The 25,607-nt window shown below is 39.9% G+C and overlaps 1 protein-coding gene across 1 annotated transcript; it reads right to left on the bottom strand.

Annotated features, from left to right (window-relative positions):
• Nucleotides 1-940: 940 nt before the first annotated feature.
• LOC137290293 (transcription factor RFX4-like) lies at nucleotides 941-24,208 on the bottom strand. Its single transcript, XM_067821102.1, has 20 exons — nucleotides 24,175-24,208; nucleotides 14,772-14,891; nucleotides 13,943-14,003; nucleotides 13,197-13,320; nucleotides 12,519-12,580; nucleotides 11,676-11,753; nucleotides 11,235-11,268; nucleotides 9,590-9,688; nucleotides 8,923-9,000; nucleotides 7,847-8,010; nucleotides 6,575-6,675; nucleotides 6,013-6,216; nucleotides 5,230-5,324; nucleotides 4,581-4,698; nucleotides 4,122-4,241; nucleotides 3,676-3,822; nucleotides 3,194-3,308; nucleotides 2,186-2,312; nucleotides 1,607-1,758; nucleotides 941-1,287 (listed from the first exon to the last, which is right to left on the bottom strand). The coding sequence occupies exons 1-20, from the start codon at nucleotides 24,206-24,208 to the stop codon at nucleotides 1,002-1,004; spliced, it is 2,319 nt and encodes a 772-aa protein (XP_067677203.1). The 3' UTR covers nucleotides 941-1,001.
• Between the last annotated feature and the right edge of the window lie 1,399 nt (nucleotides 24,209-25,607).

Here is a 25,607-nt window from a genome sequence, read left to right as displayed (position 1 = left end):
TCCAGCACTCACCACCAGGAGATGCACGCGGCTCTTCACGAATGCCTGTTCATGACGGAAGCTGAGGCACTCCAAGTCGCTAGGATAACTAAACAGATTGCTAAAAGCGGCGTAAAACTAAACTCACACAATTAAAAAAAGATGCGTGTATTGAGACCATTGTTCCACATTTCCGTGTGTCCATAAGTACAAATAAACGACAATAACAGTGATATTAGACTTGTTTCATTTTATCTCACGTTTGTTAAATTAAGATCATACATAAATTAGAACAGTCACATCGCTTAGATGGACCTTCCGAATACGAGCCTAACATGGTAAACATGTTTCTGACTAGGACTGTACAATTCCCAACGATTATGGTGAAACCGCTCGCAGACTCGAAGACAACAAGCCAGTAACTCTCGTGCAGATGACAAAATACATACATGATATTGTATTAAAAGATTTTGGCACATATTACAATCATCGCACAATGACTTACAAAAGATGATCGGCGGAACATGAAGTCTAAGCTATTGGTTCCTGTAAATAACCTAAATAAATAGTAGATAAAAGTCCATACATTGCAACCGAGTACAGCTCTCGCGGGACAATGGGGTAGCCCAGTGGTTAGAGCGTTCTCTCATCACGCCGAAGGCGCAATTCCGAATGTGGACACCTGTATCAAACGCTTGTGTGAAGCCCATGTCTTGTGTCTCCGCCGCGATATTGCGGGAATATTGCTATAAGCGGCGTAAAATTAAACTCACTCACTCATGCTGCAATAGTGATCCACGATAAATGACTTACATGAGGCGTGCCTGAAAGTCGTTATTTCCATGTTGGCCTTGATAATCGTTGGAAGATATTAGATGTCATAAATTGAAAAATGTTTTAAGGACAAGTACATAACAGGTTCCCAACACAATGCATTTTTAACATTGAACATTCGCGCAACAACATACATACTCATAGCACTGTTTTGAAATAAATAACACCCATCCATGCTGCCACATCAGTTACATCTGTGCGAAACCTCCAGGAATATTCTCATAATAGAAGTCCTTTGTCTGTCTCTTATACGATCGAAAAAATGTGTCCTCTTCTAATTTTCGCTTTGAGTTGGGATCCGTGAAGTTATAAAAATCTCCGACGGGGGTGTATCCATGGTAACCGTAGGAACTGTTGTCCGGAGTTGTCTGTGGGGCAGGTTTTCCAACGTTGTCGTAGCTGTAGGCTCCGCACTCCATGCCTGACTGTCGGATGGATGGGGGGAACGAAGAAGTATAGCCATGGGTTTCGTTCCTGGAAATGAATAAATATGATAATATTGGTGTACAAATAACAAAAGAAAATCTTCAAATACTGTGTATGTATTTGAAGGACTGAACCAGGGGAACTACCATCTTGACTAACGGGATCGGGTGGTCAGTCTCGCTGACTTGGTTGACACATGCTTGTCGTATCCCATTTTGCCTAGATGCTCATGATGTTGATCAAGGCTGATCCAGACTCAGTTATCTAGAGATCGCAGGAATATTGCTGGAATATAGCAGAATGCGGCGTCAAACAACAAAGCAGCTAACCCTTACCCGAACTGAATAAAATACAAGAAAGTACTCACATCTTAATTAGAGGGGGAACATTTTCGTTCATTGACGTTTGTTGCCTCGTGTGGTTGCTAAGTGACCAGTCCGTGGCAATACCCCCACTGCGCATGGCGGACTGTGACATGGCAGCCTGTCTTCCGGTCTCCTCTGTCAGTTGACCAGGCATCTGTAAACAAACAGGCGCATGCAGCTTTCATGAATACAAGCGGAGACAGATAACTCATGTACACGAGTGTTCTGTGTGTTAAATGTGAGTGACTAAAGATTGTTTCATGCTGCTATCGGCAGTATTTAGTAGTTAACAGTAGTGGACAAAGACATAACAAACTTCTGATCCTGAGGGTGAAGATTCTTATTTTTCAACAGCCGCAGGTCATCATTACTAGACGTCAAAACAAACGTGTGACACTGGGAATTCTCACATTCTAACAACGAAGGAAAATGAACGCAGGCCTTTGTAGTAATAAGCAAATATTCTGTACATGTAATACGTAATTTGTAAGGGTATTGAAACTTGAAACAATTACGTTAATACTTTAAAGTACATTTTCCATATGAAACGTTTTTACGGTGAGGTTAAAGCCATTACAAACCTGTCCGGAAGTGACGTCATAGTTGTATTGCACTTGACCTCCTGGATGCGCATGTGTACTTTTTGTGTGACCTTGACTGTAGGGGGCGCTGTAAGAAGCACATGACTGGAACACCGCTTGGTTATTGCTGGAATGAAAAGAAATGCTTTCCTGAAGATGTCAGTGGACAAAAGATTGATAGGATAGATTATTAGGGAATTTCAAGAGTGTGATCGAACAAATATTGGCTTAATGTTTCGAAGTAGAAGCCTAGACGGGCTTGGCTCAGGCCTGCTTGCAGTCCTTTCATTTCTTACATTCAAGGCCACAGGAACGTTGACACAAATGTAACCCGATGCTGTTCAGTAATTTGACAACCTGATCCGTCGGGTGGTCAGGCTTGCTGACTTGGTTGACACATGTCATCGTACCCCACAAATGATCATGAAGTTGGTCACTGGATTGTCTGAATTATATTTGGACTATTGCTGAGTGCGGTGTTGATCAACACACACCTAAAGCGACAAAATTAACAGGTGTGCTGGGAACGATCAATGTTACTTAGCATCGTTAATCATGTGAGGGAGTTGGACGACAATGATATATACTCAGTATGGAAAGAACATAAGAGTGGGACACACCACATTACTACATCCATGGCCGCCATTCCTCGAATCCAACCCTCAAAATGAATTTCTGTATATACGTCCTTGACGTGGATTCGAAACCTTGCATAGACGTCAACTCATATTATAGTTGGCCGCCTTTGGTTGATTTATATAGCACTGGTATACGCGATTGGGAACCGATGACATGTGTTAACCAAGCCAGCAAGCCTGACCACCCGATCCCGTTACATGCTTCAGTGTTTCTGAAGATCAACACTGACCCGTATCTTCAAGTAAAGTGGACCGAGATTCCAATTTGAGTGCAAATCATGTAGTTATTTCAGAGTGCGGCTTATGGAGATAAGACCGTCTTAAATCATCTCTTCGACAGATTTGTGTATCGAGACACGTGTGTACGTACCTTTGTGAGACAGGGATTTGATGTCGAGACCGAGGCGAGTCTGGCGTCACTTTGTTCTGATTGGTCAGTCTCTCGCTGCAAGATGATGACGTCACACCACTTGCGTCATCGTACGCTGTACAGAAGATATGTTTATATAAACCATTATGCAAAGCACTTGGTCAACAGCTGTAATTATAAGAGACATTACCCTTCAAGTTCAATGTGATTTGTCAATGGACATCACTCCGGTTGCGTCATGGTAGGTTGTAACGTGGCATATCACTTCTAAAATGGAGGGGCAGTGGGGAACCCAGAGGTTAATGCGTTCGCTCTTTAGGCCGAAGATACGGGATTGATTCCCCACGTGGGTACCATGTGTGAAGCACAATTCTGGTGTCCCAAATGAATGTTACTGAAAGTGGTACAAAACAGTACTCACTCACTCTTTGTGGACGCCAACTCTAGAATGGAATGTCCGGATGATTGACTTATGAACTTACCTGACATGTGGCCCATGACACTGCGTGCATTCGTGATGACAGAACCTCGTTCTTGTATCGTAGGGGTCAAGGTCGCCGTGTCAGCGGGTGATAACAAGCTTTCCTTGATAACACTTGGATCTGGAAGAATGATATCTTCTATTGGATCTGGAATGTAGATCACACAATCAATTTATCGCTATACCAGGCTACGCCATTGGGCTTTCCATACATATCGCAATCAAACATACTGACCAACGAGCTTTCTATTACACAGTATAATTTGGTACACGTAACCCAAATGACTTCTTTTGAGCACAGAAGTTCTCTCAAAGCAAGACAAACGAAACGGTATTTGTGTTTTTTTCGCTTTGATTGGCTTATTGATTATCATATATTTTTCACCTGTCTTTCTGTGCTCTGTTCTTATCATTCCATGAGAACATGTACGATGAAATACTGCTTACTGTCTGAGTTCTCTCCCTTGATAGCTCGCAGGAAATCGTTAGCTCGCTCTTGACAGTATAGGTTCTCCACCAGGTACATCACATAATCGTCAAACATCAGATGCAGGAGATGGAAGGAGCCTTTCATAATAAAATTAATGATTATAAGAACATCAAGCAACATAATAATAATAATCATCAGAACGGCGTGACGAGCAAACGCTTTAGCCAATAGACCCGTGGAGATCCAGGTTAGAATTGGTCTTCAGGACTCTTGTCGTAAGAGGCAAGGAATGAGATCGGATGGTCAGGTTCGCTGACTTGGTTGACACATGTCATCGTATCCAAGTCGCGTAGATCAATGCTCATGCCGTTGATCACGGGATTGTCTGGTCCAGACTCAATTATTCACAAACCCCCGCCATATAGCTGGAATATTGCTACGTGCGGCGTAAAAGTAAACTCACCCGAGTAACTTACCAAAGCTAGGCGAACTGTGCAGCGTCATATCCCGAATGACCCTGGTCCCAAAGCACGACCACATTAGCAGAAACTGCCGGGCCAGTCGTCGCATCGTCCCGGACTTCTTCAAGCTGGGCTGAAACAAGTCAAGAGTCAGTTCAGAGACAAATATCAGGGTATCACATTATAATGTGTGGTATTTCTAAGAGTGTGGTATATACGACAAGTCAGACTAGTGTGAGTTGGAATACATGTTTTACAAGGTTTAACGTATGTGTTGGAACTGAGAGTTTGACAAAATATGTAGATTACAGCAATGCTGAATTCGAAACTCCAGTGTTCAAAACATACCGGAGGACGTCTTGTACTAGCAATGTCATAAGTCACACATGAGAGCGTGTGATGTCTGTTAGAGGTTTTTCTGTTTGATCTTTAACACCGCACTGAACAGTATTCAAGCTCTATGGCGAAGGTATGTAAGTAATCGGATCTGGACCACACAATCCAGTGATCAGCATCAAGTGCGTCGTTCTACACAAATGAGATACGATGACATATGTCTACTAACCCAGTCCCGTTGGTCGCCTCTTACGACAAGAATGAAGACCAATTCTTATCTGGCTCTTCGCGGGTCTGTGTTGAGGTAGGTGCTTTGGTTTGTCCTTACCTGTATGACACAGCGGTCCACCATGCTGTCTAGCCACTCGATGTACGACTCGATTGGGGCCTGCTCCTCCAGAAGACGCTCGAACTCTGTGCACACTGTAGGGCAAATAAAATTAATAATAAAATTAACATAATTAGGAAGGTCTCTGTGCACAAAACGGTATTTGTCTCCGCAAACTACTGAAGCAAATCTATACAAACCACAATTTTACCCGCACAGTAAATGTTATTTTAACTGAGGGCCATGTTGTCATAACTTTGCAAATAGCCGAAAGGTAAGTCACCATGGTCTATAGCCTGTTTTTATATTGTGTTGTCATGTGTAGATAAAATGCCTTACATTTAATTACTGGTTAAAATTATATATCTGTAATACCCTAGTTTTTTACTGTCCTTTGCTGACAGTTCTCTTTTTATAATTTCCCTTTCATTATTATAAATCTATAACTTGATTTGGTCACGATATGACTGAAATACTGCCAACGTGACTTAAAATCCTCACTCACTCACTCACTCACTCACTCACTCACTCACTCACACACTCACTGTGCAGTAGACACACGGGGAATGTAAGAGCGAGGTATTTACGTCCTAACCTCGCAATTACCCTTCGCTATAACGAGAATTGATGTGTCTCGGAATGTAGTGAGTTTAGTTTTCAGCAAGATTCCAGCAATATCACGGCGAGGGATTCTAGAATTAGGTTTCACAGACCAACCTACCAACCCACCCACCCACCGCCCCAAAACGCCAAAATCGTCAGCTGATACAGTCAGTCACTTACAATTGAATATCGTTTCATGTTCCCGCTCAGAGTAGTGATCCATGGTGTACAGAGTCTGCTTGACGATGCTGCTGAGGTCGACACTGAGCCAGTCGTCAAGCATCTGTAGGGTGATGTCGGAGCTATGAATCACGCTTCGGGCCGCCTGGCACAGGTGGTTCAGGGATGTCTGCCGCCGTAGCACCTGGGCAAACCGCCTCGCCACTGAACACATATATTACAGTGGTTATGATGTTGTCATGCTGTGTGGGTGAACTTTAGCAATATTCCAGCAATTACACGAAAGAAAGACAACAGAAATGGGCTCTACACATTGTGCTCAAACCTGGGTCTTCGACGCGACGAGCAAACACTTTAACCACTAGACTACCCCGCCGCCCCTGGCAGACTGGGTGTATCAGGAATATTAATAATTGAAGCGTAGAAGTTTAAATGTTGACTGTTCATATGTCATACTGACTTTGGAATATGGTAATCTGCACCCCAGTCATTTCCTGAATCTTAATAATTCCTCAGTCAATGGATAAACTGTATAAGCGATGTATGTGGCTGGAACACTTACGGTCAAATTTTGTTCTTTGTAGACAGTCAGGAAGTGTGTCCAGAGCCTGTTTGAGCCACTCGTCTAGCTGGCGGGCAAACCTCCGAATCACCTGGGTCAAACTGAAATACAAGTAGGAAGAACTGATTGAGGCATGCTTACTCTATGAAAGTCCCTTTATGTATGCCTAAATACACTTTGGTACATTATTCCCGGCCGATATCATATGAGAGTATGGATTTAAACGTATCAGTCTCGTATCATAGGACCATCGACTAAAGCTTGGCACTGGAATTTTAGCGACTCAAGCGTGACATTGAATGGGAATGACTTAAACGCTTTGTATTGAAAAGGGCATCAACAGAGGCATTGCGGTGGAAGGTCACCGAAGATAACGTTGTTTTAAATGGCATGGCGGGATCTATGTATTGTACAGACCTCGACTGAAGTGTTGTATTCAGTGGGTATAGACGACAACATTGTATTTTAGAGCACCGAGTTCATTGTGATGTGTTGTTGTCTTTACCATATAGGTGAACAAGATGTACAAAGATGTGCAATAGCATGTAAGAAGTGTTTTCTAGAAAACACGTGTTTTTCTAGAACAAGTGTTTTTCTAGAAGCACCTTAGAATTTGTGAAACGACACATTTCTATGAGAGCATAGCAATAATTTTCAGCTTGATTCAGATACCACACATTTCTTTAAATAATATATAATTTAGGTGAGGACATAAGACAATCTGCAAAGGTTACGTAGACTGATTTGCATGATAGAGCACTTTCCTGAAATCCGTTCTTTTTCGAAAGATCCCCTTTCCCATATTCCCTACAGCGATACAGGGCTTTTAAATGAATATACCTCTGTGGCAGTATATAATGAACAGCAAAATCATCTTTCTTACAAATTAGTTCCATGTTATGCAAATATCAGTCCTCACGTGGGATTTTAAAGAGCTGTGTATGTATTCTGAAGACGAATCGTGAAGAATTGATCTTCAGTAACCCATGCATGTCGTTTAAGGCTACAAATGGCATCGGGTGGTCAAGGCTAGCTGACTTGGTTGACGCATGTCATCGTATCTCATACCCGTAAATAGATGCTCAGTTGTTGATAACTAGATTGTCTGGTCCATTGTCTGTATGTATGTCTGCGAGTATGTTACAGACCATATAGCTGTAATGTTGTTGAGTAAGGCGTAAAACTAAATTCAATCAATCTGATAAATCTTAAAGTAAAACAGAGTCAGTGGGGCGATGATGTGAGGTTAAGTGTGAGACAGCGATGACTTACCTGTCTGGCAGCGCCTGTAGCACTGTGGGCATTAGGACGCTGGCTATAGCCTTATACAAGATTGAGTCACAGACGCCCACCAGCATGACGATAGACTGACAGTCCAAGATCGGCACCATGTGTGCTGGCATCCCCTGCCAGAAGTGAAGCAGGAAGCTTTGTACCTGAAGCATGAAGCATACGTTCAATATGTGCAGAAAGGGAGAATCTTTATTGACGTCTACTGATGTCATCGATATTTTAGTGGTGTTCAATATCAGCTGTACCGCGTTAAACAATGATCTTCCTGACAAACAGGTAAAAAGTGACGACGTGGTATTAAACATGATTCACTCGCTTACATTTGATGTAAAAATGTAACGGTGCAGAATAACGAGCTTTATAATTATATATTCTTGTGATTGACACCAGAGTCAGATTAGTTCTATGCCGCTTTGAACAATTTCCATCACAATACCAGAAATGGGCTTCGCACATAGGGGATCGTACCCACGTGGAGAGATGAACCCGGGTCTTTGGCGTGACGAGCGAACGCTTTAACCACTAGGCTACTCTACCGCCCCTCTTTCAGAGTGGTAATAGACAGTTTCTAGCATACATGTATCTAAACAGCTACGGAAAAGAAGGTAGTGATATTGATTGGATTTGAGGTCATAGAAACAGATGGCCTTTGTCTCATGCAACTCGATATTTCCAGTTTTGGGTGATTACACAGCTATACAACTTCCTGCTTATCGTGACCACTGACAACGCGAGCAACTTTGAGATACCTAAAATATCCTCACTCACTCCCTCATTCCCTCAAGATATTCCGTTTGTCTCTGGCTTCAAGTGGGTTCTGTGTATTGTACAGACCTCGACTTAAGTGTTGTATTCAGTGGGTACGGTATTCAAGCAATGGTACTGACACACCATTTCATCACAATCAGATCACACGTTGCCATTTATCAACACCGAAACAGTCTAGGCCATAGAGTGTATGTTAAATTTTCAACAATTAGAGACAGTACTTAGTATGTCTGTAGAACCAGGTGGCCATTGTACAAATAGCATTGATGACGTCATCGCAAACCCACCTCTTCGAAGTTTGCTCTGATGACAGTGTCAAGTATTCTCTGACAGTGTGTCCGGTACATCATCAGGAACGTCACCACCTGCAAAAGCAGCAACATCAGCAACAACAGTGTTGAATTTGGGTTTTTCGGACGGAACCACAGTAAAGAAATAGTCACGTGCGATTGGTCAGCACAAGGATATTTGAGAAGCCTTTCTGCGTTCCTTGATAGTAATACCTGAAGTTGTAATGTAACTTTATTTAGCACAAAGATCTTGTTAACAAGCTGAAACATAGTGTTCAACGTTTCTTTTAACGGATTGCTACATGTATACTTGCTGGCGTGAATGCGTGCCGCGGGAATATTTACAACATACACACGGATAAGTACCCCGAAAGAGTCTACAAAGAATTAAACAAAACTGTCTACATTTCATGTTGTATTCAGTGTCATGTCTCAAATGTCGGTTACATCATGATTAACGTCACAATAAAAGTGATTAACATCAAAGGTTTTGGAAAAGTGTGATTTACCTGTGTTGATGAAATATAGTACCTGGTATCTCTTTGACAACTGAAGTCTGTACAGATCGATACAGCCAAATATAGGATTGCGTTTGTAAAATGGCGCGATACATAATACACATGAATTAATGAGCCAGATTAGAAATGTGTGTGGCTAACGTTACCTTTGATTCATCGATGTTGGGTGGAATCTTGACGTCTTTTATATCTGGGAAGTCTGGAAGGAGGGTGCCCAGCTTGGACCTCGGGGAATACGCCACCATCTACACATAACCATTGACTGTAGGCACCACACATACAGAAACCACCATTGACTGCAGACACCACACATAGAGACAACAACCATTGCCTGTAGACACCACACATACAGACGACAGCCATGGACTGTAGACGCCACACATACAGACAACAACCACTGACTGTAGACACCACACATACGGACAACAACCATTAGCTGTAGACACCACACATACGGACAAGCATTGTCTGTAGACACCACACATACGGACATCCCGTCGACTGTAGAAACCACACATACGGACAGCAACCATTGACTGTAGACACCACACATACAGACAACAACCACTGACTCTAGACACAACTCATTCAACCATCAACCATTTATACATAGCGCATGAATTGGCTTCAGTATTCACGTATATGTAAACATATTGATTTCCTTCGCAGAAACATCTATAAATGACCTTGTGGAAGCAGAGAAATTGATCAGCGTTATCATGTAACATAAGTCCACCCCACTGTAGTGGGCGTTGTGTCTCCTAAGAAGCTCATAATACCGTAAACTAGTTTCACAGTTAGATATTACGATCAGTGTAGCATGTTTCTACATTGCATTGTCTCAACAGATAAAATGTTTTCTCATTTACATCTAGTATTCTTCTATTTGCTTTATTGCCCTTCGTTTACAAAATGTATTTATCATGAATTAAAAAGCTTTTAGTAGAAATATTGGTAGAAATATTGCTATTGTTACTTAAAAATCTTAATTCACTCACTATGAACACATAGTGCCTTTCGCAGTTTAGAAAAATATAGAGCAAGGCTGTGTTGATACTTTCAAACACAGAAATGAATGTTCAGTTTCGAGAAATACAAATTACGAGGCCATAGAAGCGTTCATAAAATATCCATTGCCTAGTTCTGCGATAAAGTTGCCTAGTTCCTACAAAATCCGCTCGGAACATTAGAAATTACAAATTCAGGAAATTTCCATGAATATGTTTAAAAGTCGTGAAATACAAAAACCCTAGACCTACCTACACATATATGTAATCATTTCATCCAAAGAAAACAAGGACAAGGTCTGACATTTGGCTATTGTTTCTGTATTTCGAATTGTGAAGATCCAGTTTAACATGTCAGTAGATAGACAAAGTGTGTGGAAGACAATGCATTACGACGTATCACCAAATGGACACGATATGTGTATTACAGTGCATTAAGACACATCACTAGATAGACACTATATATGTATAACACTGCATTAGACCGCTTCAGTAGATAGAAACGATATGTGTGTTACAACGCATTGAGACGCTTTAGTAGATAAACACATACATGTATTGCTATGAGTTAGGTAGACAAGGTGAAATATCAAATGAATAACACCATGTCAGTATATATGTGTATACATGTCGTAAAGGTAACAACCTTTCATGCAACGTCAGTTAGTTAACATGGTATAAATACCACAAACGAATACTGCAACGTCAGTCGATTTAAATGGTGTAACATTGTACTATTCATCATCAAACAGACAGACAAGGTATATATCGAGCAATGTTTTACCTGTTTTGATCCGTCCTTCTTGTTGTCGCCGGTTCTAGACAAAAAAAATGAAAAGTATCATTACTTTTTAATATTTTTTACATCGCATGCATTGTACATGTATTTACTTTTACAGAGTTTCAAGATAAAACGAAAACACATTATATTGTATTAACGTTCACACAAAACTGACATATTCTTGGTTAGTACGTCCTCTCAGCAAACACTGACAATGTATTTATATAACCCATTCCTTTTCACCGTGACAGAGCATAAAAATGTTAAGTTGTTATTTTACAATTAACTATGAAACAATAAGAACCAAAACGGCAATTGGCAGCAAGTGTGAATAGCTGGCGATGGCAATCCCATTGGGTCGGAGCAGTTTGTTCCCGTAGTAGGTAACATGTGGTAAGAATGAAACTTGACTAAGCAGGGTGAGCTCTGTCTAACGTTACTCACCCCTGTGCCGCCTTGGCCGAGTACATGACCTCGAAGTACTGGGAGTTTTCACGTACACCGATTCCATAGTAATGATACCTACAAAGAAAGACACAATAATACTGTAGTAGAAGTCGTAGTTGTTCTAGCAGAAGCAACAGCAGCAGCAGCAGTAGTAGTAGTGGTGGTAGGAGTAGGAGTAGTAGTAGTAGCAGCAGTGGTGGCAGTGGCAGTGGCAGTACACATGCCTTTTAGAAAGTGGTTAAGTGTAACAATGTTATCTTGGGAATGACGCGCTTTTAGCATATTAATATATACAGCATTACCTCTTCTAAGATGACACAATGGGTAATATAGGGTGACCAGCTATGATTACCATGCCAGGTCGCTTAGTCTCACTTGATCATGAACTGGACAGACCGCTGACTACATTAGATGCATCTGGGTCTAGATCCTATCACACGATTGGTCATTGATCACATAACAGAACAGTACCAAACTATGATGCACACATATTACGTTTTGGCACAAAAGGTGCATGGTGTTTGAATGGTGCATATCAGAAAATCGCAATGAGAAGGAGGCTCGGACACTTGATTTAGCAAACAAGAATTACATAAATGGCCACTTTTGTGTTTCAGCAATGGGATGAGAGCAATGGGGTTGAAAGAACATTGTTCTAATATTTAAAAACGTGAAATTATGTACAATAATAGTTTAGCAAATTGTGGCAATGCTCAGCTGTTGTTTGATGATTTATCCGTTTTGGTGTGTGGGTATGAGCAGAAGTGGGGTGAAATGCTATTGGTCCAGTGCTCCTATTGTCTATACTACTTATGCAGATTTTCCAAAGTGTGTACTTACTTGGATTGGCCTCTGGTTCCGAGTCTCCTTGTTGTTATCTGAGGAAACTGTTGGCGGATTATCTGCAACACAGCCATTTTGTAATTGCATGAGCGGTGCATGGCCAGATGCACAGAACTTAGGTCACAAATCATTTGAAGCGTAGCAACATTAGGCGCAGAGAGTCGCTGGATGGTTAACCGTGTATCTTAGACTTCATAAATGTACAATTAGTATTACCTGTTGCCTCAGTCATCTCAGTAAGAGGGAAATCTAGTCAAATTAGACGTACATTTCATCACATGAGTGAGTATGGCTTTGCGCTGTTAGCAATATTCCAGCAATGTCATGACAGACACCAAAAAAATGATACATGGTGGAATCGAACCCGGATGCTCGGTGTGACAAACGAAGGCTTTAACCACTAGGCTACTCCTCCATCCCTTTGCCACAAGTATGAGCTTTTACAGACCAAGGGGCAGTGGGGTAACCTAGTGGTTAAAGCGTTCGCTCGTCACGACGAAGATTTGGGTTCGATTCCACAACATGGTACAACCTGTGAAGTCCATTCCTGGTGCCCCGTCGTGATATTGCTAAAAGTAGCATAAAACCATACTGACTCAGTCAGTCACCCTGCAGAACGCCAACTTCCCGTTTTACAAGGATCGCTGTATACAGATAAGTGGGTAGCTGACATACCTTCCCAAAGCTGGCGGCGTTGACTGGTTGGGTGTCGTTCTTCTCACAGAAGTCCAGGTAGTGGAGGTACAGGGTGGAGCGGGGGATGCACACCCCATCTGCTATCTCATAGTTCTCCTCCAGCCTTGAGGAACATATAATGACATCCGTAAACAAACGAAGTCTACGAAAGAAAAGTAAGATGATTTATGAATGACCACTTCACTACTTACATTACGCAACGACGTTCCGGTATAAATTCTTAAACAAGCGTGAACACAGAACACACTTACATTTATCTTGCGTGCAAAAAGTTTATTTTAACTCATTCATGTTTATTGTTTCAAAATTGTGCAAGAAAGGATGTTTAGGGTAGAATGCAAACCGTTGCTACACGTGAGTATTGTGATACATATTCCACATAGTATACATATCCATACCAAGATGTTACACTTGGTATATAGATATAAGTTTTAATCATTTTGTTGATACTGCTGAGAGGGTGGTGTAAATCCAGGTCAATTCCATATAAGTAGTAAGAGTGCAAATACTTCAGTGTCGCTAGTATGGGGGTTCACCTTCGGTTGATGTCGACTTATAGCCGTATGTGTATTATGGCGTAAGGCTACGCACTAATTTTGTGCTGATGTAGTGATTTTAACATCTTTCTTTGATATGTATTCATTGCGTCTAGGATTTTATTGATACATTGTAAATGTTAGCTCATGCACTCACTCAGATATTCAAGGATTTACATTCTCACTTACCATTTCAACGTTTGAGGTGTCGAGTGCGGCTTGGAGCCTATACGTGCCTTTGGAATAGCCGCTATATAGAAGAAAATATGTCATACATTAACAAAATGTTTCTCATATCCAGCCCTGAAACAAGCCCCAAAACAAGAAGTCCGTATCGACCCATTTATGTGCTTCACTACATATATTCCAATCCTGCACTAAAACAAATCTAGTAAAAGGTAAGACGGTGCATAATTTTTAAATATACATGGCATTTTCTGAGACGTCATGAGAGGTTTTTAAGATCTGAAAGATCCTAAAACTGCCACTTCATCCTGGTACAGTACGAGAATATCAGTCAGGTAACGATGTCGTTCACATATTTGTATCAAAAGATGCAGTAACAGCGGTGTTGATATTCTCTCGTAGTTTTACTGTAGTCCTTAGAATCTCATCTACAGATATGATAAGGTAGTACACAGTTAAGGATGACCTGAGTGGTCATGGCTTCAGCTGACAAAGATTTTCGTCAACGCGAACAGAGGCCATTGCAATATCATTCACGAATACAATGTACTAAAAATGCATATGAACGCAGTTGCTTTTTGAGAATATTTCAAATATATTTGATGGAAATGGAAGCTAAAATCAAATAAATTAAGAAATGAAGGGAAGAAGGGGATATATTTGGAGTGACATTTGAGTTTAAATCTTAAGAATTAAATCTTTCAAATTGAGATTGGTTTTGTCTCACCAAAACGAAAATACTTTTATCTAAAAAGTGGGAAGACGGTGAAATATAACAATGGATTATCTTGAAAAAAAAACCTTTGTTCTGTTTCAAAAACGTAATACTGACTCTTGTCCTGGTCTTCATCCGACAGAGACTCGTTTCTGTCAGGCTCCGTAACAGCCTCTTCTACGCCTCCATTGCCGTGACCGCAACGACGAGACGGGTCCAAGCAGTGCTCAAACCAGTCTAAAACACAGATATAGGATGACTGATGCATGTTATTGATCGCATATGTTCATCAACATCACATAGGGAATGCTGAGTCCAGCATCCAGATATAGTAGTACTACATCTACTGAAAACCAGGGTCCCTTTATTCCTTTCCCGTTTTTGTCACAAGGAATACATTGCACTCTGGGAATAAATAAAGGAACACGTGTACTTATTTGTTTCCATGAGTATACTATGCAGCCAGCTGATCAACACTTTACCCCAGTCCACTATACACTACTAAACACATGTACGATATGAAGCTAAAAGTGGTCACGAGGGGCATTGGGGGAGGGGAATTTAAACAAACATCGCGGGTACCTCAATCCATGGTCACCGAGGGACCAGTGAACAACGTATTTATCTTACCGAACATGTCAATGTTAATTTTGAACTGTGTGAAGCATGGATGTCAGATCGTACACGTCCGACACAAGAAAAACATACTTTGTGTTAGCTCCCTTCCATCGATTTCCATGTGCAAAACATCGGTAATTTCCGTGCATCATGCTTCATTTTATGTTATTCGAAATAAAAAAGTAACTACCACGAAGTACCGAATGCGTTGTTATTGGCAGCGGGATGTAATGCCATGCACCTCGCTTGTACAGGGGATACATTGAAAATTATAGAGGAGCACTCATCCAATCAGACAGCGACAGTTATGCGTGAGGTAAGATAAGAATATATATGTCACAGAAGCATTGTTTTAACTTCATAAGGTTTTTGCAGAAAGCATAGCAAAGTTGACGTAAAGACAAAAAGTATCTTACACTGCGTTACTTCTTAAATCACCTCGAAATGCTGTTTTATTCCGTTGAACTCCTTATTTTATTTTATTTTACACACTCAGTTTTCACTGATTTTAAAAATCCAGTCGAGTAACAAAGCGCCATTTTGTTTACATGACACAACGTCGGTAGTAATCTTCAAATTAAAAAAAAATGATATTTGGTATATTGAATATAGCGGTAAGATAAATACGCTGTATGCTTCTTCTTTGGGTAATACCGCCTGATGGACGCCTACCGGCTCGGGTACACTGATACAAAGTGGCGTACATCAGACTGTATTACCCTTGAGAGAAATTAACACACAACGTATGATATATTGTTACTAAATCCATAAATACAAGTAAAGATTAATACTCACATTCAACAACAACAAAAAAATCCAGACAACAACAACAAAAAAACAAAAAAAAAAACAAAAAAAAACAACCCCAAAAAACCCCCCCAACCCCCCCAAAACCCCCCCCAAAAAAAACAAAAAACAAAAAAAACCAAAAAACAAAAAAAAAACAACAAAAAACAAAAACAAAACAAAACAAAAACCAAAAACAAAAAAAAACAAAAACAAAAACAAAAACAAAAACAAAAACAAAAACAAAAACAAAAACAAAAAAACAAAAACAAAAAAAACCAACATTCTGTTTCACTCAAATCAAAATCCTTGCGTCTGTCTGTTTCTGTTACTAATAAGGCAGGGGTAGCCTTGTGGTTAAAGCTTTCGCTCGTCTCGACAAAGACCCGGGTTCGATTCCCCACATGGGTACAGTGTATGAAGCCCATTTCTCGTGTATGTCACGACGATATTGCTGCAATACTGCTAGAAGCAGCTCTGAGATCAAGGAAAACTAAATTTGAGATCAAGATCAAGGACAACTAAATTTGAGATCAAGATCAAGGACAACTAAATTTGAGATCAAGATCAAGGACAACTAAATTTGAGATCAAGATCAAGGACAACTAAGTCTGAGATCGAGATCACGTGCAACAAATTGACCATTGCAATGCCTAATTTTTGCTAAACCTTGTAATTAATACAAGCTAGCCAACACATTAGACTAATTCAGATGGCAACATTCATCATTTTATGCAATCCACGTTAGAGTTGCTGAGCATTGCATCCAATGTCGAATTCGAACTACCCCTCCTGCTATTTAATGAGATAGAGAGAACAGTACTCAACATTGCTGAGGGCGGCGGGATCTCCGAATTCCCGGGTTCGATCCCCCAAATGGGTAGAATGTGTGTAACCCATTTCTGGTGGCCACAAAGGCGGCAAAGAACTATACTTACTCACCCAATCAGTCACTTTCTTCGATGAATACATGTTCTATTAAAAACATCATGGCTCAATTTTTACTAAGGATCAGCTAAGGTGAAAAGAAAGTTTAACTAAATTTTCAAAATTAATAGTCTGATTCCATAATTTCATTCAGTGCATCATAAAATAAATGAAAACAAATTGCAAGCATGAGAATCAATGGGGTTACATTTAAACACATGTACACTCCCACTAGAATGCTAATACTGATATCGTTATTATGGAAAATGTACATGATTAAAAATTACTCATATCATGTCCCTTGGAAGTAAATTTCATGATCCCTTAAGATACGAAGCTCTTCGCTCACGAAAAGCTCGACAACTCCTTACAAAACATACTTGTGACTATTTACAAATTTTGCAAATTCAGCAAAAGTGTAACACGTATAATCATTTTTTAACATTTGGTGTATGGTAATTTAAGTTAATATATGTTGATACGTTTTAGGTATATAACCATAACAACTGGTACACATTCATTTAAAATCATTTTATCCAGGCTACAGCATTTAAAAACCCAATATAACAACAACAAATACACTGGGTCAGTGTAGGTGGGGAAGCGGGTAGCGTCGAAGAACCGGGTTCGATTCCTTACAGGGGTACAATGTGTGAACCCATCTCTTGTGGACCATGCAGTGATATTGCTGGAATATTGATAAAAGCGGCATAAAACTAAAGTCACTCACACGTTGGTCTAGGGTTGGTATGTGCTTAGTTCAGTGTTGCTACTGTTACAGGTTCAATGTTATCGAACCAAATGTAAGATGTAGGTAAAAACAATAAGACAGATTCGATTATGCAATTGCACAAGATTAAACTAAACATCTTGTAAAGTAACAAAAAAAAAATATAAATTTAATCTGGAGTTAAATGCGTGAGATAAAGGGCTTGCAGTTAGTTTAAGCGACATCTTTAAGCACACACTAGCCGTGGAATATATCATTGAAAGCCCTGCGGGCACAAATCTCTCGTTAACAGAACACTGAGGGCGTGTTAATGGTAGTCCAATAAATGCATCTCACTTACAGCCCATCCGCCTTAATGCTGACCTTGATCTCGCGGAAATATCTTTACAACCTCAACAACTACTTTAACGCCTAATGAACGGTTAATTCGTGAAAGAATATTTTATAAACGCTCATTGTCAGAATTTTCCAAAGCTCTTTTTAACGATATACCCTGTGGTGGTATTTTACGACAGGCTCCAACTGGTCGCTCAGCGGTTACCTGGCGACGGAACGGCCGTATAACGGCAGGTATCCGGGTGACTGAAGTCGTATCTGATGAATGTCGTACTGGAGTAGAGGTAGATGGGTCATCATGTGTAGCCAAATATATGTATATGTCAAATATATACGGTTGATCTCTGATACTGTTAAAGATTAAGCAGGCTGGATAGATAAATACATGCTTCCTCATAGATTACAGTGTTAAAGGTGGATGGTATAGATGTTGGACGAATTTGGCAACATTTGTTAATATGCTAATATGGGCATGTATCTACGCAGTTGACATGCGATGTCATGGGTCAGCAGAAACAGCAAACCTGACCACCCGATTGCGTTAGTCTCCTCTTACGACGAGTATCGGTTACTGAAGATCAATACAAACCCGGATCTTCAAGTAAAGTGGGCCAAGTTCCAATGAACATCTGGCACCTGTTTCGCTCAGCAGAGAACATGTGAGTGCAAATCATGTGGTGAACGGACTCATCTCAGATAACAAGCACACACAGACACGCACACACAGACAGACACACAGACAGACACACAAACACACACACGATATCAGATATATTAAAATATGTATGAATGTCGAGAGATAGATAGATATTCGTGATTTGATTTGTTTTAAAAACCATTGATATTTTTGTTTGTTTTGTTGTTGTACAAATGATGCACCATGTATTACGTGACAAGATTTAGGTCTTGTTAAAATGAAATTTTATTGTACAAAATAATAAACAAAATAGCTTTCATTCTCAGTTATTGAATTACGATTACTGAGGCAAAACACCAATGTAATGAATTTGAGAAAATGCGTTTCCAAAATTGAAGAAAGAACCAAGACAGTCGTAATTATGTCGTGGGGGTTATAGGATGTGATAATCAACTCCCATCCCGCTGGCAGAATAGCTGGAGATTAGGAGGTGGTATTCTACCGTGACTTCAATAAATGCTGGCTTGTGATTGGTTTTCAAAGTCATTCAGAGCTACATAATCACATTATATACCTCTGCTTTTCCAACACAGTATGATATTTTAAAAAATGTTAATAACGCGGAGATAAACGTGATGTTGGAAAATATAACGCTGTTCCAAATCAAATTATGTAATAGAGGTTATAGGGTGTGATAATCAACACTCATGCCTCTGACAGAATAGATGGCGCATATGGGGTGGTACAAACACGCGTTGTGTATCACTGGGTACAACACGTTCGGGAAACTCCATCAACGGGTCCTTCAGGAATGATTCTGACATGGCGTTTTTGCAGCACACACAAAATAATGCAGAATAATTAATGTGTGTCACAGTTTCTCATCAAAGGCGGTTCCAGGTATTCAACGTGTATTCGAAACAGTGCCACATACATGTATGTAACGTCTGCACGCGTCAAATCGCCGTTGCTTAAAGACCTAAACCAAGACAAAAAACTACGATTAAAGGCTTGGCCGTGATAAACTTACTTTGAATGATTTGGTCGGTCGTACTCAATTTGAACTTGGTAGAAAATAGATGTTCAAAGGAACACCGATATTATGTTAATATCAGTTGACAGCCTCTGAGTTACAAACATTTGTCAGCGTGTTGATCTGGTAAAGACACCATGTGGCGAGTGTCTAAATAGCCAGTAAAACACTGAACCCATCACACAGAAATGTACCTTGAACAATACACCATAACAATCAAATATGTATACCAAATGACACTCGAATATGCGATCATCCCCTAAATACCCAGGGCTTAGATTTTCTCAACGTGTTACGATGACCGTAAGTACCATTCATTAACATCAACTTACGACTATCTTAACGCTAAAAGAATGGCGTGAATGAGTTGAAATTTTACATCGCATCGGCGATATTACAGCCATATAACGAGGAAAAGATCTGAAGGAAACTGCAAACACTAACACTATCAGTATAAGACAGGCACAGTTTCCTGTATATTTGTTTGCTTGAACATACCATGGCCAGTTAACCAGTTTGTGCAGATGTACAGTGTTGGTCTCCCTCCATCTACTTATAGAAGTATTTTCTAAACGTGGTATTTTTGTGATCAATTTTCTTCAGCCGTCAGCGGCTGAAGGGGCGGTGTAAATCTAGATAGGATAAGAAAAGTACTGTAGGTCCCCATAGTCCCTAGCTGGTATAGTGACCTGCCTTCAGTTACTGGCGATCAACAGCCTGTTTTTATTGTATCGTCTGATAAAACAGTTAAACTGTTTTAGATTTAACTAATAGTTTTAAATTTACATCTGTGATAGTCTACTTGTTTTACTGCAATAATAATCAGGGGGTTATATATTTTATCTTTAATCATTACAAATCTTGAACGTGACTTAGTGACAATGGGGCTGAAATATTGCCGATGAGACTCAAAATCTAAACTCACTCACTACTTATAGAGAAAAAAAGGTAAAAGATCGAGGATTTGGGGGGAACATTTTTTGCAATAAAGATTGAGGACACAAACCAGATATATTCATGATCCCTAACTATTTTGTTTAGTATATGTTGTTTTCGGTGCACACGTTTGTACCCGCTGCGTGAGCATTCATTTCCCGTCCCGACCGAGACGATTTCTATTCAGCTGAAGACTAATCAAACCACATAATTCTATTTCCCATTCAATGAGACCCAGATGAGCGTCACCCTGCTGTTGTCAAGCCATACTGATACACCGTTACTTTCCCCCCTCCACCATTGAACGGTTGGGCCTCATGCGGGGTAACTCTCGTTGTCAGGACAAAGCCAGAGCGGTTTATGACATTCTTGCCCCAACTCTGGGCTGTTGCCTCGCTACAGCTGACACACCGCTTCCAGAATGTGTGGACTGTGTTGTATTGTTGGGCATAACTAAAAGGAAATAGGATTAATATGAAGCTGCACCGTAACCGGTTTGTTTCGTGCAAAACAAAGGCTATAACGGTGCGCAGTTGATAATTTCCCGTAGTGAGTTCCCCTCACTAAATCCTGCCTATTTACAGCGGTGAAGTCGTCTCCGAGAAACCTCTCTGGTTGCCGGGGTGCAAATATGTAGAACGCCTTTCAAATTTCAAAATGTCAGATGAATGTGTTACACAATGTTTATCTCCACATACAAATGTAGGGGTGATGCTAGTGTTTACATATGACATCGGGTCAGGGAATACTAATCTTTTGTATCTTTGGAATCGTTAGACCGGGATACATATTCATCAGGAAATTTCTTGGACAGAGTTGGTCTGTTTTGAATATGCGTAAAACAAGATTGTAGATCACAATTCACAAGATCATACCAACGGTACAAATAGGTTATCAATGGCGACTAAAAACTCACGGAAATGATATAGATAGCTTGAAATATATATGCTTGAATATTACATGTGCCCAAACCGTACATTCATTAAGAAAGTGTTACTGACAAAAGATTGCAGAATTTATGTTCGATGCACGTATCAAACAGGTCACCATGAAGAATACTGATTTCCTATTTGTTCCACTCACCACATACCGTGTGTGAATGTTTTGCTTAATATTTGACGTAGGAATAGAAGCGACCAAATCATTTCCATGTCCACAGTAAATAAAAGCAAAATGTATTGTACAGGTCTGACTATATCATTAGTATTTGTTTCAGCAGTGCTTCAGTGTTTCAATGTGGCTTGTAAACATTGGAAGTAGAAGGGAGAACCTGTTCATATTAAGTGATACAGTAAACTTATACCTAGCAGCTGGCATTTGAAATGCGTGGTAATTGCGCCGTACGTTGACAAAGTATATATGGAGGATGTAGAACACAAACTTAATCGCACACAAAACATTACAAAACATGAGGTGAGCAAATGAGTAGACTTAGCATATGCTTATGACGGGTACCACCATGCTCTGTCATCGTATCGTGACAATCACTGGGTTGTCTGGTTCAGACCCGATTTGTTTACAAACAACACCTGTTCATGATATAGTCACAGTTGTACAACCGACTCGGCTTTTTGCACAGATTCCTTATGAATGTGGTAAAGATTTTGTAGCTTCTATTGTGTTGCCTTATTGTGCTGAGTGTTTAATTGTTGGCAGAGAAACCCATTTAAATAATTTATCATTAAATGTCATGATTTTAACACAGCCACAGTATGTCATAATTGTGTTGCACACACACACTTGTCAAAATGCAATATGCCCTTCATGTAAATCTACGTCTGTGATCTGTTCTCTGACCTTTATAGACTTGCAATATTTTGAGGCTTTATGCAGTAATAATACCAATATGTGTTGAAGGTATATATTAAGGTATATTGAAATGAAACACACATAAACATGATGCTCAAATGTAACCAGTTCATTTACTTGAATACCAGTACAGGATTAAATAAGTTGCAAATATGAAATAAATTGTCATCATTTTACATTGCCGACGTCCATCATGTCATCAAACAGATATGAGTTAAAAGTGCATTTCCTTGAAATAATTTTGATAACTGTAAGCTATAACTTTGATGTGCACAATTCTGGCAATATGTATTGACAACCGCAATATAATCAGGAATATGAACATTACTTAACTAAGTCTGACAAACATACAAAGTCTTTGTTTGGGTACAAATGTATAAACAAGCAATGTCTATAGCCAACAAATAAGCAATGTGTTATGTTGTGGAACTAGGTATAGGTAAGCCTGTATGGTGGTGTCGACGCCGACATACAGTGATATTGTGACATACCAGTACAAATTTCGATCTTGACTTCCTAAGAGTTATATAAATAAAGAATTGTTTTATATGAAAATTACCTACTGACTCTTATTGTTACGTATTGTTATCATTTCTAGTTAAAATGCAAAGAATTCATCATAGGAACATCTGTAACAATAATTTGTAAATGTACAGAGAATTACCGTCAAGCCCATTCTACCTGATTTTGCTGTTAATTAATTTATACATTACTAACACTTTCCAATGGATGACAGTTATTTGTCTTTTGAAGTTTGAGCTCTCTTATGCCGAAACGTATTGGACCTTTGATCCCATGTCAAAAGACTTCATTTTCAGTTTACAAACAACATCTTGGCTTAGTATTAATGCATGTTATAAATATTGTTTGCTTGGTGACACCAAGAACAGGAATAACACTGTGTTTGTAAAACCTCATTCCCTGATAATCAGCAAATTGTAACTTGGTGAAACTGGCATCTTCTGGGAGACAAATATTTAGTCACATTCATCAACACTGTCTCTCATAAAATAGCACATATGTGCTAAGGCGGTTTCTTACTAAACACAGTAGCTTTCACGGATGAATATACTCCAGAGGTGGTTTGTTATATCATGCAAATTGACTAATAGCTGGTAAGGTGCGATACAGAGTGTTCAGTATAACACAAATTCAGTAGCATTTACCAACCTGTTTGTAAAACAAGAAATGTTGTCCCAAATACATTTCTTCGAAGTTCTCCAGGATCAAATATGTCAACTATCACGAACAAGTTTTATTCAGTACTGATATGTAACATCATGTAAACTGACTACACGCCAGAGTGTTGAGCATAACACAAATTCAGTGCCATTTACCAAATTCTCTATAAAACAAGAAATGTTGTTCCAATACATTTGCAAGTCATGTGGGATCAAATATGTCAACTATCACGAATGAATATTATTAAGAAGTGTTTTGTTATACCATGTAAACTGACTAATGGTGGGTAAGGTGGGATGCGGAATGTTTAATATAACACAAATTCACTACAATATACCAAACTGTCCATACAAAAAGAACTGATATGCCAATACCTTCAGGGCTGAATACGAAAGGTTTCTCATCCAACAAGCGTTATGTTTATATGCGGGTGGCAGCAGAGTAGGCGCTGCCTGGAGTCACACCAATACTAATCCCATCCAGGTATGCACCCTCTCCCCCACCCCGAGACCATCGTCCCCCTTACCTGCGGGTTCCCCTGTGTCTCCTAGATGTTCCATTGACAGTGACAGCGTCGTCCGGGAACGACAACTCCGTGGTTTGTCTGTCTCTGAGCGACGTCCACGCGGGGATAAATATTCACTTACACTCTTGTCTTCTTCAGATAGCTCTGTGATAATTGCCGCCCGGGGACCATTGAATACAGGCTGCGCCTTTCCAGCATGTCCTTACAGAAGAATAACCCCTGACCTTCCTCTTCAGCCAATCAGGACCATGTATTCGCTGTCGAGGTGTGACTATACAACGCCTTATCCAGCATATGTTAGCCGAGGTTTGGAGTAATTCAGCATCTCGGAAAGTGTCTTGCAATTAAGTTTTATTTCAACGCCGTTGACAAAAGTCAGGTTTACAACAGTGCAAGGATGAATTGAAGACGTCACACCCCGTGGTTTTATTTGCTTAGTAGGAGTTCAGTGGGTATTTCCTGTCATTGAATGAAATTTTGAACCATGGCAATTTATATGTAATTTATCACGGTTATCTAGACTTTGTTCAATGCTCTACCTAGCCGCATCACTGACTTTGAAACAGGTAAATTCGTCGTGGTGTGGGGCAAAAGAAGGGATTTGTATTGTTGTACAGATCCCGTGAAACAAGTGCTTGTTGGGATGTGGACCGCCAAGTCTATCTTCAGTATGTATAGAAACAAGGTGATGATTTGGTAGTCAGAGGGTGGAGGCAGATTAGAAGGTGATTCAGGGTGCCAGAGAGGTGGGGAAGAGGTTTAAAAAACAATATTGGATAACTCTTGAGGGTGTATTGAGCGGCTTTGTGGTCAACGGAAAGTAGTTTATATATCAGTGGGGTTGGATTCACGGACTTACAATCTATGATAACATAAACACGATGCATCACCAAACATATACATTGTAGACTTACAAAGTCTTTGAAGAATTCGCTGATAGTGTAGATTCCAACAGAGATCAAGATTCAGATTATACATTAAAATATTAAACATATAAATGCAATCAGAGAACAGCTTAGTGTATATACGTACATACGTACTATATGTATACATGGCTACTTGTGTGAGCTTACACGATTGTTTTGAGGCGACAGTAGTATTGTCACAAGACCCACATTTCAAACATTGGTTTACGTAAAATATATTCCGGCATTATATACATATATACCTAGGTGTATTGCATTACTCGATATAACACGTTTCTAGTTCCATATAAGCTTAATATAACACTGTGACGTCAACAGCGATTACAAATTATTATATCTACATTTGGTTTAGTTTCGATCGAAGTGAGAATTTGATTCGAAGAATTACTACCTCTTTCAAACAACTTTGCAAACACATATTTCACATCACATTTAAGGGTGAACCAGCTGATGGAGAGAGTAGTTAAAATAACAAATGGTCACTGTATTTCTCATGGTCATTTCATA

The sequence above is a fragment of the Haliotis asinina genome, chromosome 1, assembly GCF_037392515.1.
Source record: "Haliotis asinina isolate JCU_RB_2024 chromosome 1, JCU_Hal_asi_v2, whole genome shotgun sequence".
Lineage (NCBI taxonomy): Eukaryota > Metazoa > Mollusca > Gastropoda > Lepetellida > Haliotidae > Haliotis > Haliotis asinina.
Note: the sequence above shows the minus strand (reverse complement) of the source record. Positions and strands in the feature narration are given on the sequence as shown.